The 16940-nt window shown below is 44.0% G+C and overlaps 2 protein-coding genes across 4 annotated transcripts in view; both read left to right on the top strand.

Moving 5' to 3' along the window:
* Positions 1-10198, top strand: part of filip1b (filamin A interacting protein 1b) — a 39764-nt gene extending 29566 nt beyond the window's left edge. For 2 of the 3 annotated variants that reach the window (XM_023394296.2, XM_023394295.2), the window contains exons 5-6: positions 2161-4936; positions 6190-6885. In XM_023394296.2, coding sequence (XP_023250064.1) covers positions 2161-4936; positions 6190-6393 — 2980 coding nt within the window. In that variant the 3' untranslated portion in view covers positions 6394-6885. Of the gene's footprint in view, positions 1-2160; positions 4937-6189; positions 6886-8719 lie in introns of those variants that run through there. The other variant, XM_023394297.2, reaches the window with a different exon arrangement.
* A 246-nt stretch (positions 10199-10444) lies between these two features.
* LOC111645243 (cell cycle control protein 50A-like) lies at positions 10445-15895 on the top strand. Its single transcript, XM_023394364.2, has 7 exons — positions 10445-10958; positions 11491-11610; positions 11707-11814; positions 12259-12346; positions 12434-12577; positions 13392-13598; positions 14053-15895. Exons 1-7 carry the CDS (start codon positions 10716-10718, stop codon positions 14244-14246), a joined length of 1104 nt encoding a protein of 367 aa, XP_023250132.1. The 5' UTR covers positions 10445-10715; the 3' UTR covers positions 14247-15895.
* Positions 15896-16940: the final 1045 nt, after the last annotated feature.

Below are 16940 nucleotides of genomic sequence, written 5' to 3'. Positions count from 1 at the left end.
AAAACAAAGCAGTTGGAAAGTGCTCCCTGAAAGCTGCCCCCCCCTCACCTCCCCACAGGGCTTGAAACCCCCCCCCCCAGTGTCCACATTAGGGCAGCGGCTCTGTGCACCATATATGGAGGGGTGGGTGACATCAGCAGCCAGCAGAGCGGTGCTGTTTAGCACAACATCCACCTTTCTCATTGTCCACTCATGACATGTTAGGAATGTGATGGCTAATTCCCCGCGGAGCCCAGGGCCCCTCCCTCCCTCGCTCCCTCCCTCGCTCCCTCCCTCCCTCCCTCCCTCGCTCCCTCCCTCGCTCCCTCCCTCGCTCCCTGACCCTGTGAGACTCCCAGCAGCAGCAGCAGCAGCAGCAGTCTGCCTCCTGCTCAGCTTTAAAAACACCCTCAGATATGGATCAACCTGTCCTGCATCCCAACTGGTTGGTAAGTTGAGCAGAGTTTCTGGAGAGACGTTAGTGACACAGGAGGAGCTCTTTGTGTAGAATCGGTGTTTGATACGGACTTTTTGAAGAGCTCCTGTCGTGCAGCGCTGAGACCTGTTTGTGCTCAGGAGTCTGATGTGACGGTGCGTGTCCCATGGGAGAGACTTTCTCTCAGGCACTCACAGACTCCTGCAGAGATTAGTTAAACATCCACAGACATTAACTCAGGCAGGTTGAAGTCTCAGAACTTTGTTGGCAGCTCTGCAGAGCCTCGTATTATCACTTCATCCTGCCGGTTTCATGCGCTGAGGCAAGTTTAAATCTGTCAGTGTAAGAATCAAAACATCCACAAAGACTCTCAGTGACTCAGGAAGTAAGATATCTACAAGTGCCAAGTGGAGTTGCATTATTCATTCTTGTCTGTCTTTTAAAGGTGCGTTGGTTTGTTTGTTTGTTTGTTTGTTTGTTTGTTTGTTTGTTTGTTTCTTGCATTCAGAAGAAGAAGAAGTTAAAACACAAGGTAAAACTCATACTAGAGATGTGCAGACTCGACTTTGTGAACCAGATACTACAGTGTTGTTGAACTGAGATGCAGTAAAGGTGAACGATGATGAATTTCTTCATGTTTTTTAAAAAAACATCTGGAGATGAGAACACGAAACGACTGTCAGACAGAACGCAGGTGAGAGGCGAGAGGATGCAGCTGGATGCATGTCATGAATCTACTTTATAAACTGACAGAGACAAGAGGAAAGAGGCTGGAGGTAGATCAGTTATAGGCTGAGCTGCCACACACACACACACACACACACACACACACACACACACACACACACACACACACACACACACTCTCTCTCTCAGTATCGGTTCAGTCTACAGAAACAATCCAGCGGTCGGGTTTTCACAAATAACTTCAAACGTTTGATTGCGCCTTAAAGAGACTTTAACATTAACTGGAAATCGCTGACCTCCGGTGGTTTAATGTTTCACCTGGCTGCAGTGATGTTCAGGTGTACTCCACGACCCTGTGACATCACCGCTGGGCGTTCAACCAGAGAGGGCAGCAAAACGCCGCTGGTGCAGTCAGCTGTGAAGTTACTCTTTCAGAATAAAATATCAAATCCAGTTACTGAAGGTGTCAGTGTGAAACTAATGTTGTGCAGGACAGAGAAACAAGCTGTAAAAACCTCAGAATTATCATTTTGACAATCATGGAGTTAAAATAAAACAAATTATTATCAGCCTGTCGACCGGCTGTGATCAGCTCGTGATCAACCCCACACTGACCTGCAGCTGTGATTCCTCCCTGTGGTGAAGTCTGGACAGGACGGGCTGATCTCTGTCAGAGAGAATCACCAGAGTTCACAATCTAATGTGCTTCTTTTTTTTTATTTCCTTTGTTCCCTCCGTTTTCCTGCTGCTGCCATTTGTTCTGCTTTCCTGCTTCATGCCTGCTTTGGTTTTTTTTTTTTTTTAGTAATGCATCAAATCTTTCTGCCTCTGATACAGGAATAAAGGCAATTATAGTTAATGGTTTTAATTTGGTGAGCAGATGTCCTGGGAGGAGTTGTCGAACATGAGGATAAAGGAGTGCTTGATAATAACTGTTATTTTTCTGCAGCCAATGATTGTAAACATGTTTGTCAACATTTTGATGTGAAATTGTTTCAGGATTCTTCTGTTAAAATATGTTCAGTCACATCCTGTGTTTTACTCTGTCTGTGTCTCAGACTCAAGCGGCTGCTGGAGCAGGAGAAGGCCTACCAGGCTCGTAAGGACAAGGACCACAACAGGAGGCTGGAGAAGGTCAGAGCGGAGCTGGTGAAGCTCAAGTCCTTTGCCCTGATGTTGGTAGACGAGCGGCAGCTGCACATCGAGCAGATCGACCAGCAGAGCCAGAAGATCCAGGACCTCACTCAGAAGCTGCAGGAGAAAGAGCAGCGATTGGCGGCGGCCACCGACACCGCCAAGGAGGACGGCCAGAAGGTCCTGAAGCTGGAGGCCGAGCTGGAGCACAGAGCGGCCAAGTTCACGCAGGAGCACGAGGAGATGAACTCAAAGCTGGCCAACCACGACACACAAAGCCGACAGCTGAGGCTGAAGCTGGCGGGACTCGCGCACAAGATCGAGGAGCTGGAGGAGAGCAACAAGGCGCTGCAGAAATCAGAGGAGGACCTGCAGGAGCTGAGGGAGAAGATCAGCAAAGGGGAGTGCGGCAATTCGTCCGTCATGGCCGAGCTGGAGAATCTGCGGAAGAGAGTGCTGGAGATGGAGGGCAAGGACGAGGAGATCACCAAGACAGAGACTCAGTGCAGGGAGCTGAGGAAGAGGCTGCAGGAGGAGGAGAACCACAGCAAGGAGCTGAGGCTGGAGGTGGATAAACTGCAGAAGAGGATGGTTGAACTGGAGAAACTGGAGGGAGCTTTCAACAGGAGCAAAACAGAGTGTTCTCAGCTTCACGCAAACCTGGAAAAAGAGAAACGTGTTGTGAAGGATCTGGCCGGTGACCTGGACACGGTGAAAAACCGGCTGAAAGAACTGGAGTCGTCGGAGTCGAAGTTTGAAAAGGCAGAAATGGTCTTCAAAGACGACCTCATGAAGCTGAAGTCCTTCACCGTCATACTGGTGGACGAAAGGAAAAACATGGCGGAGAGACTCAAACAGGAAGAACAGAAAAGTGATGATTTAAGTAAGATGTTCAAGGCGGAGCAAGGCAAGGTGACAGAGGTCACGGAGAAGCTGATTGAGGAGAGCAAGAAGCTTCTCAAATTCAAATCAGAGATGGAGGTTAAAGTGACGATGCTCGCTAGAGAGAAAGACGAGCTAAAAACAAGACTAGCAAGTGAAGAGGAAAAGTGTCGGGAGCTTAATAAGAAGATAAGTGGTATGAAAATAAGAGTGGACGGACTGGAGGAGATGGAGAGGGAAATGCAGAGGAAGTGGGCCAACAGGGACAGTAACAAGAATCCAGATGAAGACAACAAAGTGAAAGAGCTCACGCTAGAAATAGAAAGACTAAAGAGCAGGCTCAAACAACTGGAGGTGGTGGAGGGAGATTTAATGAAAACAGAGGACGAGTACGATCTGCTGGAGAAGAAATTCAGAACAGAGCAGGACAAAGCAAACGCCCTCTCTAAGCTGCTGGAAGAAATGAAAAGTCAGATCGCCAGAAACAAAGCGATAGAGAAAGGCGAGGTCATGAGTCCCGAGGCCGAGCTGAGGATTCGCTGCAAGATGGAGGAGGCTAAAACCAGAGAGCTGCAGGCGGACGTCCAGGCCCTGAAGGAGAAAATCCACGAGCTGATGAACAAGGAGGACCAGCTCTCCCAGCTGCAGGTGGATTACTCCGTCCTGCAGCAGAGGTTCATGGAGGAGGAGCAGAAGAGGAAGAGCATGAGTCAGGAAGTGGACGGCCTCATCAAGGAGCTGGAGGCCACCAAGCGCTACAGTCGCGCCTTGAGGCCGAGTATGAACGGCAGGAGGATGGTCGACGTCCCGGTGACCTCCACAGCGGTGCAGACGGATGTGATCGGCGGTGAGCCGGCTGAGGATGAGACGACGGCGGGCTTTATCCGAAAATCAGTCCTCGAGGAAAACCACTTAATGAGCAACCTCAGACAGCGGGGTCTTAAGAAGCCCACAGTCCTTGAACGTTACCCTCCGGCGTCTGCAGAACTCGGGGCAAGAAAGTCCTGGGTCCCCTGGATGAAAAAGAGAGAGGCCATCACTCTCACCTCGTCTGAGAAGACCAACAGGACGTCCTTGCTCCCGCCGGAAATGACCATGTCCCAAAAGCCGGGTCAGCCGCTGCACATCCGAGTGACTCCGGATCACGAGAACAGCACGGCCACGCTGGAGATCACCAGCCCTCGAGCTGAGGATTTCTTCTCCAGCACCACCATCATCCCGACGCTCGGCCTTCAGAAACCTCGCATCACGATCGTCCCCAAGCCCACGACCGTGAGCTCCAAGAGCAAAGCCTGCGACGCGGCGGGAGGTCTCGATCGAGCCAAGTCTCCGGTCACGATAACCACCATCTCCAGGGCCAAGAGTCCGGAGAAGACCAGCGGCAGCAGCTCCAGGGGCCTTCAGTCTCCGGTGTCCATCATCACTGTCAGCACTACACCTGTGGCTGAAGCATGTGCCTCACCTGAGCCTCACGAAATCACCGCGACCCGCACGGTGATCAAGATGACCCCGGAGAAGCAACCGGGGCTTCCACCTGTCAGGAAATACAGCGCCAACAGCAACATCATCACCACAGAGGACAATAAGATCCACATCCACCTGGGCCCACAGTTCAAAAGGCCGTCTGAGGGATGTGGTGGTCCCATGCTGAAGCTCAAAACTCTCGCTATGAGCTCAGAGAGCAAAGAAGCGTCGACAGGAACGGTGCTCCGGTCCCCACGGCAACCCGCAACGGGGAAGACGACCCCGAGCAAGATGACGAGCAGCATAACGATCACACCCGTCACCTCGGCGGCCTCCAGGCCCACACAGTCAGTGGTGAGAGCGTCCTCCATCTTCTCCCTTTCTGAATGTTTTGACAGTCACAAACAAACATGTCTGAGTGATGTCTCATATTTTTACGTTTCAGTTGCTTCTGAAATGTTTCAAAATGAAATCAGGTGGTGTGTGCTGCATAGATAGCGCTCTCTCCAGGTATAAAACAGCACCTTTATGATATGTGACCTCACTGGTATGAACTAACACCGGAGTGATCTGACATGCATCGAATGCAGCTCTGCAGAGGCACAAAACTCCCAACTGACAGATTTCCTCCTTTTAACCAAACACAGGCACAAAGTGAGCAGTTTGACCTCCGCACTTAAACCTTACACGTAAGATTACAGATGTTCAAACCTCCAGTATGTGACCGAACCCGACGTACATTAATATCCCAGAGAGAGCCGGGCCTGGTTAACACTCACACGGGTGTGAATGGAGCCAGTAAGCTGTGATTTTGAGTCTCTGTAGAACGTTAAATGTATTGTACAGTATGTAAAACACGCAGACCATGAACCACAACAGACCACGGGCCAGATGTATAAAAAAAGAAACCGAGAGATCCAAGTTACAGTGAAGTGAAAGTACAAAAGAAGACGAGACGCGTCATTTAACATCAAATAAAACCAACTTCACGGAGCTTCACTTGTCATCATTATAAGTTTTACCGTTTACAACTTTTTTACAATTCATGAACAGAGATAATTCCACTCCGTGTTTCCTTCAGCATCATTTAATACCCTGATTATTTACTGTGAATCATCCTGTAACTGTTTGAAACTATTTTAATATTAATAATGAGAGTCTTAATAAATGAAGCTCAGAGTGAAACATTAGAGTGATTGTACTAAAGTAAACTGATGCAGTGTCTGATCACTGGAGACAAACTGATTGATTAAGGGAGAGTCTTCATCCACTTATGGCTAATTGAAGTGGGAGTGGAAATGAGGCCGGTGCACATGCGCCTAATTTCTCAACGAGAGAGATTCATAAAGTAGAACAGCACAGCTTTATAACTCTGATGAAGAGAATGCGTACGAATCTTTCTGGTTTAATCTACAGAGTTTTATGCCTCTGGCCCCTGGAGTGAACCTGGACTTGTAACCTTGGCAACTCTTTGACTTCCGAATCTCAGAAATCACGCTTACTGTGGCGTCCACCTTCTACCTACAGCACAGTTATATAAAACTCTCTTCCTGTGTTTCAACTCCTCGCCTCTGTGTCTTCATGTTGTTTCCTTGTTTACCCTCCAGCCCGGTTCGGATGTGCAGTCAGCTCGGAGCGCCGCCACACGGATCCCTGTGTCAAAAGGTATGAGACCCAGCAGCAAGGCGGTTCTGGGGGTGTCGGCGGTGGCGAGGTTAGAGTCGCGGGCCGAGAGCCAGTCGATGAAAATCGAGCTGAGGAAGTCGATGGTGTGCGGCTCGGCCTCTGCAGCAGCAGCAGGCAAGAGCTGAGGGCTAAACACGCTGCCATGGCAACGCCTCAATGTGATCATCTCATGATTGAGTTTGTTGCTGAATCTGCTGCCAAATGTGAGACACAGGCCACATCAGCACACACACACACACACACACACACACACACACACACACACACTGTGACGCTGCAGCTTCCAAACACGAGTTTCTATCTTCACACCTTCAGTTTGAACTTTACATGTTGTCAGATATTTCATGTAATTAAAAGAGCAGGTTTTTAAGGGTTAATGTTTATGCACCTGTCTTTGCATGTGACAGCTCCATCTTGATTAACTTCATGTCGGCCATCCTCGGCAGTAGGGTCTAGACTTTTAATCTCATCAGTCATATTCTTCATAGCATTTGTTTATTTCACCACAGCTTATGGAGGTTTCCAGTGGCCGGAGCACTGTGAACTGTTTGTGGAGAATGATTTACTCATCAACTGTGACAGGCACCAAAATAAAAACTATTTATCTCTGAACCAAGGACCACCATGGCTTTGTAGCTTTCATTTTATGTGTGTGTGTGTGTGTGTGTGTGAGCTTACAAAGGGGTGAGTATCAACCAGGAAACCTCCATAACATTAACCCATGCAGCTGAACAGCCATGAAAACTAATTTTCAGAGCTTACACGTTCCCGTACGCTTCATGTGACGGTTCCATGTGTGAAAACAACACGTCGTGGAAAAAGGAAAATGTACCATATGAAAACCATCACAACTAAGTGTTTAGCGTCGAATTCACACAAACTATAAATGTTGTCGATTGAAATACTTTGGATAACGACAGAAAATGACAGGAAAAGAACAAAAGATGATATTTCTGATTAGGTGTCGGTGGGTTTCTGTGGATTCTCCAGAGCAGACTGACATTCAGATTTGGAGTCACACACATTCTTATCTCTCATCCACCACGAACACACGTCCACAGATCTGTGTAGAAATCATCGAAAAAAGACGCTGTTTGTTGCTTCAGAAGTTTAAGGTTTTCTTCAGTATCAGTGATCCAGTGACGGCTCTCTGCAAACAGGAAGTGCTAATGGCTAATTCACACTGTCAATGATGACGATTTGTCAAAATACGAGAGAAGTTATATTTAAAACCTTTTAAAAAAACAAATTCAAATGTTAAAGGTTATTATGTATGTTTGTATTTAAGGTGAACTGACCCTTTATGTTTTGAAAAACACGGATTGAATGAGTCGGTTCTACATTTGTACCTGAAATAAGTTAATAAATGATTTAACTTGACTTCGTAGGTACAGTTCAGGTTGACCACAAACATTTTCCATGAGTGACATCACTGTTTTAAAGTGAGAGGAGTTGGTCTTGGTCCAGTTTTACATAAAGATCTGTGAGTTCTGTGAAACTGAGCAGAGACAGTGATGCATCAGGGAGATGTCTGTGTTCACAGCTGCATCATAATATTACTGTAGATCATATTTAATGTTTTCAGCATCACTTCGGAGACAGTGAGCGTCTGGCTCCCTCTCGTGGACAAGTACAAACACAGCACGGCCGGTTCAAGAGGAAACTGACGCCATTTATAAATGTGATGTTTCTAAACTTATAAATGATGAGACTGTAGCAGCCTCACACTTCGTCTGAATGGCTGCCTCGCTGCAATATCTCATTAAACACAAATCAATAAACTACATTATCTGCAGGCTGTGATGTTTTCTAATAGGAGAACAGAGACCGGAATAAATGATTAGCTGTCAACAAACTCTGCTGCCTTAATTAGCCACTAATAAGCAAAGAGCCAAGAGGGAGGGACAGAGAGAGAGAGAGAGAGAGAAGGAGAGAGAGAGAGACAGAGAGGGAGAGAGAGAGAGAGAGAGACAGATAGAGAGAGACACAGAGAGAGAGACACAGAGAGAGAGACACAGAGAGAGAGAGAGACAGAGAGAGAGAGACAGAGAGAGAGACAGAATGAGAGAGAGACAGAGAGAGAGAGAGAGACAGAGAGAGAGACACAGAGAGAGAGACAGAGAGAGAGAGAGAGACAGAATGAGAGAGAGACAGATAGAGAGACAGAGAGAGAGAGACAGAGAGAGAGACACAGAGAGAGAGACACAGAGAGAGAGACACAGAGAGAGAGAGAGAGACAGAGAGAGAGACAGATAGAGAGAGAGACAGATAGTGGGAGATGCTGCTGATGGATCGGGGGGGGGTGTAGCATATTAAACAAAGCAGAGGACAGACTGAGAGATGGTTGGTAATAAGAGTCTGGAGGAAGCATCTGGAAAACAGGAGGGTAAACACGAGGACAGTGTCAAACGCTGATTCATAACAAGCTGAGTGTTTTTGTTTCTGCTGCAGCGTGTTGGCCGTGACTCCCTCGAGGCCGCCGCTGCCGCCGCCGCACGGAGACTTTGGTGGATCAAATGTTTCTTCCTGGGAACAACATCAGAGGCAGGATTGTTAAAATCCCATCAGAGCCTGGTCATGCCATGTCCCTCTTCCTCTGGGAAAACTGTAGAGGAACCTGGACAAGGACTTTCCTGCTGCAGTGAAGCTGCGTCTCAAATTCTTCTTGTTTCCTGAATAAAAATGTAGAGATCAATATCAATATCATATCAATATTGTGATAACAATTAATGGCCAACGGACTCCAGCTACAACTACAGGCTTTTACCTGTCTGGGCCCATTAGTGTCACACTCTCTGTTAACTGCTTCAAATATGTAACACAATAAAATACAGATCATTTACCTTCAATTTCCATTTAAGTGGTGTGACTACATGGATTACTTCAAATATATTCTATTACATGTTTTATCAAATAATTAAATTCATTCTTCAGAGAATCGTCATAAATAAATTTGATCGTTGAGCCAAAATGAGGAAACCAGATCTGTTGTGATTCTCTACCACAGGTTCAGTGATGGATTCAGCCACCAGCCGGCGCTGAGCTGAGATCTGAGGGTGTCCGATGGGAGATAATGTTCTTTTATCTGAAGAACCTCATCAAGACACTGAGACAGAAACGTCTCTTACATTATACAAGACATGATACAAACAAGGCTGCAGTTTGAAATGAATAAAGAGCAGAAAGGATGTCATCGGCAGGTTATATACTGTATGTGCGATATGCAGTTTGGAATATGAAATTATGATACGTGAAAGATATCAGATCTATTTTCACGTGAATTTGGCACAAAACTGATCAATTTCCATGAGAATTTTTAGTTAATACATATAATCAATAGATGCCACATGACAGAAAAAGAATCAGAATAGGTTCCTTTTACCTGTTGGCTTTCATTTTCTTTTTTTGTTTGAAAATTGAGGATTATGAAATTGTTCAATATATATATTTTTGGCATGAAGTATTCCTGAGCTCCTGTTATGTGTGATATGGTTCTGGACAACTGAATGTGGTTTAAAGTTGGATTTCGAAAGTTGTTGAATTACATAGGTTGTACTGAAAGTAGGAATGATAATGACAGCAATGACGTGAGATTTAAGTGTATTTGATGGTATAGTAAATACAGTATAAAGAATGAACCATTTGCATATTATCTCTGTTTATCAAAGCTGTTACACACACAAGTACAAATTCAGAATTTGAAGTTCTTCCGTGTTTGTTTTCTTCCCAAAAAGCCACTTATAACAAAGAACATGTGTTTTTCTGTTTAAATTCAATTTTAAACACACGTCATACATTTTCCTTTTAAGTCCATGTGATTATTTTCTGATTGTTGTGATAAATCACACAGAAATAATGATGCATAATGACTGACCACTTCTTCACGATGGAAGCAGGTACTGAATAAATACTGAACGTATACACTCTGAACTGTTTGATCGACTGTTTGTCTGTCAGTCTATAATAAATAAACTTCCATCAGCGCTGAAATTAAAGATTATTTTATTAGTATTAGTCATTCATTGTTTCTGCCTGTTCAGCTCATTCTTTAAATCGGTGTAGGTGTCCTTAAAATATCCCATTGTTTGATAATTGACTGTAACAATAATTTCCGATATTCACGACGGCACCTGAAGGCAGCAACCGAAGCGGTGAGGTCACCGCGCGCTGCGTACACTTGTTTGTAAACTTCCCGGAGGACCAGCAGTGGTTAGCGTTTTAGCTAGCCGTTTGGTGATTGACGCAATGGACTAAATCTATCGAATATTGAACAAACACAAATGACATTATGTTAGCAACGTAATTTGTAACTTACGTCGCTAGTCGTCATATGTCAGAGCGTCAGTGGGACGTTAAATCTGGTGTGTTTACAAATTAGTGACGGTGAGAAGCTAACGGTGTTAGCTGGCTAACGTTAGCAACAACTTCGTAACAACGATCAGCAGTCATGATGGCGTCTAGCTACAACGCCAAAGACGAGGATGGACACATCACCGTGTCCGGGCCCGGTGGCGGCAATCTGCGGAGCAAGAAGCCAGAAAACACTGCGTTTAAACAGCAGAGACTTCCGGCATGGCAGCCCATCCTCACTGCGGGCACCGTCCTACCTGCTTTCTTCATCATCGGACTCATCTTCATCCCCATCGGCATCGGCCTGTATGTAACGTCCAATAACATCAAGGAGTTCGAGGTAACGTTACATGACATGTCAGGAGTAAACAGTGTCAACCATGGAATAAATATGTAGTTATAAATATGTAGTTATTATTTCTACCCAATAACGCAACATGATGCACGACTCACGCCAAACTCCATTTAAAAAATTGTGCGTTTTACTCTGGCCGCATATATTGGCAGTTCTCCGGGTTTTGTTTTATGTGACAAGACATTTTCTGAAAAGCCATGTTCATCTAGAAACGTGAATAACTGTCTCCAGTATCTCTTTTACAGAAGAGAACATTTCATGAAGACTGAAGAATGTATAGAGCTGCAACAAATAGTCGATTAATCAATTAGTCGACAGAAATACAATTATCAACTATTTTTAATAATAGTATAATGATGCACAGTTTAATATTTTTTTTAAAAGCAAAAACACCAGCAAAGATTTGCGTCCTTCTGGTGTAACTACTACTTTGAAAAGTGTTAGATAAAATTTTCTTTACATGTATATGCTGTGTATTTATAGAGAGAGAGTTCATGAGTTTCCTTGCTGCTCACAGATCGATTACACAGGAGTCGACATGTCCAGTCCCTGCTTCAACTGCTCCCAGAACTTCAGCTGGAACAGCACGAGGCCGTGTACCTGCACAATACCTTTCTACCTGGACCAGCCATATGAAGTGAGAAATATAGTTTTGAGATACGCAGATCTCCAGAACTGTCACGCAGCCAGTCTGATTGATTACACCCTTTATACTCTTTCTCTTAATCAACAGAATAACGTCTTCATGTATTACGGTCTCTCCAACTTTTACCAAAACCACCGTCGCTACGTCAAGTCGAGAGATGACAGCCAGCTGAATGGAGACACTGAATCCCTCAAGGTATGAGTCACTTAAATAAAATGTCTCTGTAACACATGACTGAGAGTGACAGAGCTGCACCAGGAAACTCACACCAGATATCAACTTCAGAAGCCATGAAACTGCACAAACTCCCGCCCAATGTGTCCGTCTGATACTGTTCATTCAGAGGACATTAAAGGGACAAATTTCCAAAAGATCTGCTCTTATGGCACAGTTACAGTTTGATGCATCATATTAAATTAACACATGCATCTATTACTTTCACTTGTGCTGCACTGACAGCCTTTAGTAGAAACCTCCTGTTATAATAACAAACATAAAGAATCAAGCCGACATGACAGTGTCATTGTGGGGTAAGTTGAGTGTGTGTTTGTACATCTTTGTACAGCAACTGGCCTGTTGCAGCTTTAAATGTGTCCAGCATGTGGTGCCATTTATCTTCAGTCTCCTCCTCCTTCACAGAAACCCAGCAAGGAGTGTGAGCCATATGCTGTTCACGAAAACAAGCCAATCGCACCATGTGGGGCCATCGCTAACAGCATGTTCAATGGTGAGTTTCCTCTTCTGTTGACTGAACAAACGTGCTTTTATTTGGCTGAAGAATTATTTCTGATCACCGTCTTCACGTCTCTCTCAGACACGTTGGAGCTGTTTTACAACGACCCCAACGGCACAAAGGTTCCGATTCCTCTGACAGCCACAGGAATCGCCTGGTGGACCGACAAACACGTGAAGTTCAGGAACCCGGGGGAAAACACAAACCTCACAGCAGTTTTCCAAGGTTTCATCAGCAGCTTTTTCTTTACCTCTCCTTGGGTTTAGGACCTTTCCAAATAGGTTGAATATTAGTCGATCAAGAAGTCTGGTGATATTGTTTCTTATTGTCAACAAATCATATGAAAATCTAGAAATACATCCTACTAACTAGTATTGTGTGATTATTAAAGCCTGATGCATTTTATTCCTCTGTGCCTCAGAGCACACACACTCCTTCCTGCTGCCCCAAATACTCATTAAATAGTTCCCAACAAATGTTTTATTTCCTCCTGTTTGTTTGATTAAAACTGCAGCAGATGTTGCCGGAAATTACTGAAAAAGGAAACTATATGTTTGTGAGGGGTTTTTAAAGATTTCCATCTTCAGTAGGAATCAATAGACTGAGAGCCACAGACAGTGAAGGGAAGTATCGAGACACAAACAAACACCTTGGTTTTGGTCTTTTTGTGGGATTTGTTGACAATAACAAAAGCAAAGGAACCGGCAGGCTTATCCTGTTAGAGCCACGAACGCCCCCACAAAAATGTAATTTGTCTGGATTTAATGTAAAGTCTTTGGCCATGTCATCACACCAGGAAGAAAGTCTGTAAACAATGACAACCATATGTCAGTTTGCATGGAGACCAAAACTGAGAAAATATGTTGTTTCTGCAGAATCTGTTGGAGCGTTTACACCCAGGCAGAAAGAAAACAAGCATGAAAACCTGAAACACATTGAACGTTTAGTTAAAGCTATTGGTTTTCAAAATGGGAGGTATTCCAGTGTACAATCAGAAATAACTGATCAATAATCATTCATTTGTTTCCTTCGAACTCAGGCACAACGAAACCGGTGAACTGGCGCAGGCCCGTCTACGAGCTGGACTCGGACCAACAGAACAACGGCTTCATCAACGAGGACTTCATCGTTTGGATGAGGACCGCCGCTCTGCCGACCTTCCGCAAACTGTACCGCATCATCCACAAGAAGAACAACATGGTCCCAACTCTGGTCCGAGGAAACTACACTCTGGAGGTCGTCTACAGTATCCTTCACGAGAAACGAAGCGTGCCGCTGCACACGCACGCCATCAGGTCGTTAACACATCACGCTAGAGGACAATAAAAAGCTGGTCGGGTAAACCTTGAACTCCTGGATTCATGTTAGGCTCAAACATCTGGAACAAAACTGTTGCTGATCAGTTCCAAAACAACAGATAAACAAACACGTTCTGTGGTAAAACACAGAAATTTATTTGCATTAAACACATTCTTCGCCCTTTTTTATAAAAATATTAAATTCACAGTCAGACTCGTTCCTGAGTTAAGTTTGGGAATAAGAAAAAAGACAGATAAATAGAAAGCTGATGTAGAAGTCTGACAGTTGACAAAGTGAAGTGTTGACAAACGGTTTCCAGCTCAGACGTGTGAGTTTCCCTGAGGTCAGTTTGTTCTGTAAACACCGTCAGCTGTTTTCTTTCTTGAACTCGTTGAACTCAGATTATCCCGTTCGCAGCTTCGAGGGCCGGAAGCGAATGATCCTGAGCACCATCTCCTGGATGGGAGGCAAGAACCCGTTCCTGGGCATCGCCTACATCACCGTGGGCTCCGTCTGCTTCTTCCTGGGCGTCGTGCTGCTGATCATCCACCACAAATACGGCAACCGCAACAACAGCGCTGACATCTCCAACTGAGACGGCAGCTGCTCTCCAGCTCGCCTCTGCTGCTGGTGAACCTTCATGTAGTGACCAGAGGGGTGGTTCAATTTAAAAATGTGTTATCTACAGTAACTTCTCCAGCTGTCGGCCGAGGGTTTAAAGGTTTAAAATCCCTTGACGGTGGCTGATGAGTGAGAAGTAGCCAAATATTAGACGCCACAGTCAACGTCTAAAAACATTGTTTTTCTTTCGGGTAATCATTCCTCCATGAAGTGACGCCTTCATAGCACAACTACACCTACAGAGGAGTTCAGCTGAAGCTCATGTGAACATGAACACATGAGCATCTGAATACTGCATTAATATTAGGGCTGAACAATAAGCAAAAACATCACATTGCATTTACTTTGTTTGTGAGTCACAATTTGAATAGGAATGGCAGTTTTTTTTCATTTCATTTTCTCTGGAAGAAAATATAAAAATGATTTTTGTTGAGACTTGTATTAAACAAACAAACAATTGGATATTGCACTTGGCCGTTTTGTGATTTCGCTTATATTTCAATTAATTGTTCAGCCCTAATTAATGTAGAAAAAAAATCCAAACTAATTTTGATTGTTATTAAGAGTTCCTCTCAAATTTGTCCACTTCTTGGCCACAAGAAAAACTAAATAAATAAATTTATTTCATATTTTTCCACTAGACTCATGTCCTAGCATCACAGTGGGAGGTCACATTACCAGGTTGCTGTCAGCTAAATCTGATTAAAGCCCAAAAAGAATTCTCAAATCTTAGTAAAAAGCCCAGGAAATAAAAGTTTGTGAAACTTTCCAGGCCCCTATAAGATCCTTGAGGTGCTGTCGGTGCGGTCCAGGTGAGCTGGAGAGTTGTTCCTGTAAGTCCTGAGTTGCATGCTTGATAACGGAGATGTAGATGTGATCACCGAGCTGCTCGAGCGGCTCGTCTCTGTGCCTCGTTTCGTCTGTGACGTCGTCCTGCTTTTAAACTCAAATCAAGCTTTCACTGAGTCGTAGCACTTTAAAAACGTGCTGAGCAGCTTCCACGTCAGAGGGAGCACAAAACGTTTGGAAAATGTACAAATAACATGTTTGTTTTTTTTGTATTTAGTTTAGAGTTTTGAGAAATGTTTGCATCGCAAAGCCAGTATTTGCACGCCAGACCTCAGGGGTTTTGAGCCTAAAGTGGGTTTTAAGTTTGCTGCATTGACTGGAGGAGCTTTAAGGTGCAGGTGTGTAAATCTACTGCAGAAAAATGTACATTAACACAGTGTCGTGGCTTCATTCATCGTCGTTTACATGCAATAATAAAAGATAATCAATGCAGCATGATAGAACAGTAACTCAGTATAATGTGATTAAATGTTTGTCCGTCTGCATTTGCACTACAGAGTCGATCTAACGCGCACAAGTAGGTCCACACCCACATTCTGCCATTTTGAGCTGATAATGAACTGAGATTCTACATTAATACACGTGTACAACAGATGCTGCATGTTAAACTGTGCTGAGTGAAAATGTGTTGTTTATCTTCTTTTAATATGTTTTGTCAAGATAAACTGTCACCTGCAATTATTTGAAGCACTTAATATTTGATATTTTCTTTTGATACTCCATCCGTGTTGTATTGTTGCTTTTAAATTAATAAATTTGTCATTTAAATGAAAATACACTTTGTTGCTCACTCTGCTTTATCAGCCTGGTTTCTATATTCCTTTTCTTAATTGGTAAATATTTGAATAGTTTAGATTTATGTGTTAACTATGCATAAACAATATATACATAAATATATAAACATATTTTATTAGATGATAAAAACTGAAGATACGAGGTAAAAATATTGAAATGCATAGATCTTTGAATTACATGTTAAATATTAACAGTCGTCGATAAAACTTAATGGTTTTTGCGATTTGTTTGTTTTTTGGGTTTTTTTTAAGATTGTAAATGATTTGTAAGAATTTGTCTTTATTTTTCTAACCATTTAGAGAAATGAACAAAATATTTTCCACTGAAAAACGTATGTGGCATTAATACAAAATAAATGAATGGCTGTATTATTAGAGCCTTGACAATAAAACAATTCATTCAACAATTCAAATTTAATTTGTTGGGGAAGTGAAGAGTTGCCCTATTAAATTAACACCAGAACTGAGCCTTAAAAGAAACCCTGAGTCAGAGATGTGTTCGTGTTTAACACCGCAGGGGGCAGCAGAGCGCAGTCTGCCGTTAATACCCGCGACGAAGAAGAAGAAACTGAAACGGAAGTTGAGCTTTCCGGTGTCCTTGTGTGACAGAATTGTGGAGATGTACAGACACGTATTTGTAAGTTCTTTCAACTTTTAACTTCCATCCTGCCTTGTAGCTTTGTCACTTAACTCAAGAGTTGGCTGTGTGTTTTCTGAACTATTGGCGGGTGCCGAAAGCGCGGTAACATTTAGCCTGAAAGTGTTTTGTAGAGGTCAAAGTCATACTGTCAGGACGTCAGAGGAGCTAGCATTAGCTTAGCCTCCATGCCAGTGTCACTCGTGTTTTGTCGGTTTCAGTCGGTTATTTCTTATATTTTAAAAGCGGTGTACATGTAAATTTACTCAAACTGGGTTCAGTGTGTTTTCTATGTCCTCCTGTGTGTGGTAACTGTGCTGCTTATCGGCTGTTTCCAGGGTTTGCAGCAGGTTGCCCGGCGGAGTATCTCCAGCTCTGCCCGCCGGGG

Source organism: Seriola lalandi, unplaced genomic scaffold, assembly GCF_002814215.2.
Source record: "Seriola lalandi dorsalis isolate HSWRI2012SDOR001 ecotype SW California unplaced genomic scaffold, Sedor1 jcf7180002054947, whole genome shotgun sequence".
NCBI lineage: Eukaryota > Metazoa > Chordata > Actinopteri > Carangiformes > Carangidae > Seriola > Seriola lalandi.
Note: the sequence above shows the minus strand (reverse complement) of the source record. Positions and strands in the feature narration are given on the sequence as shown.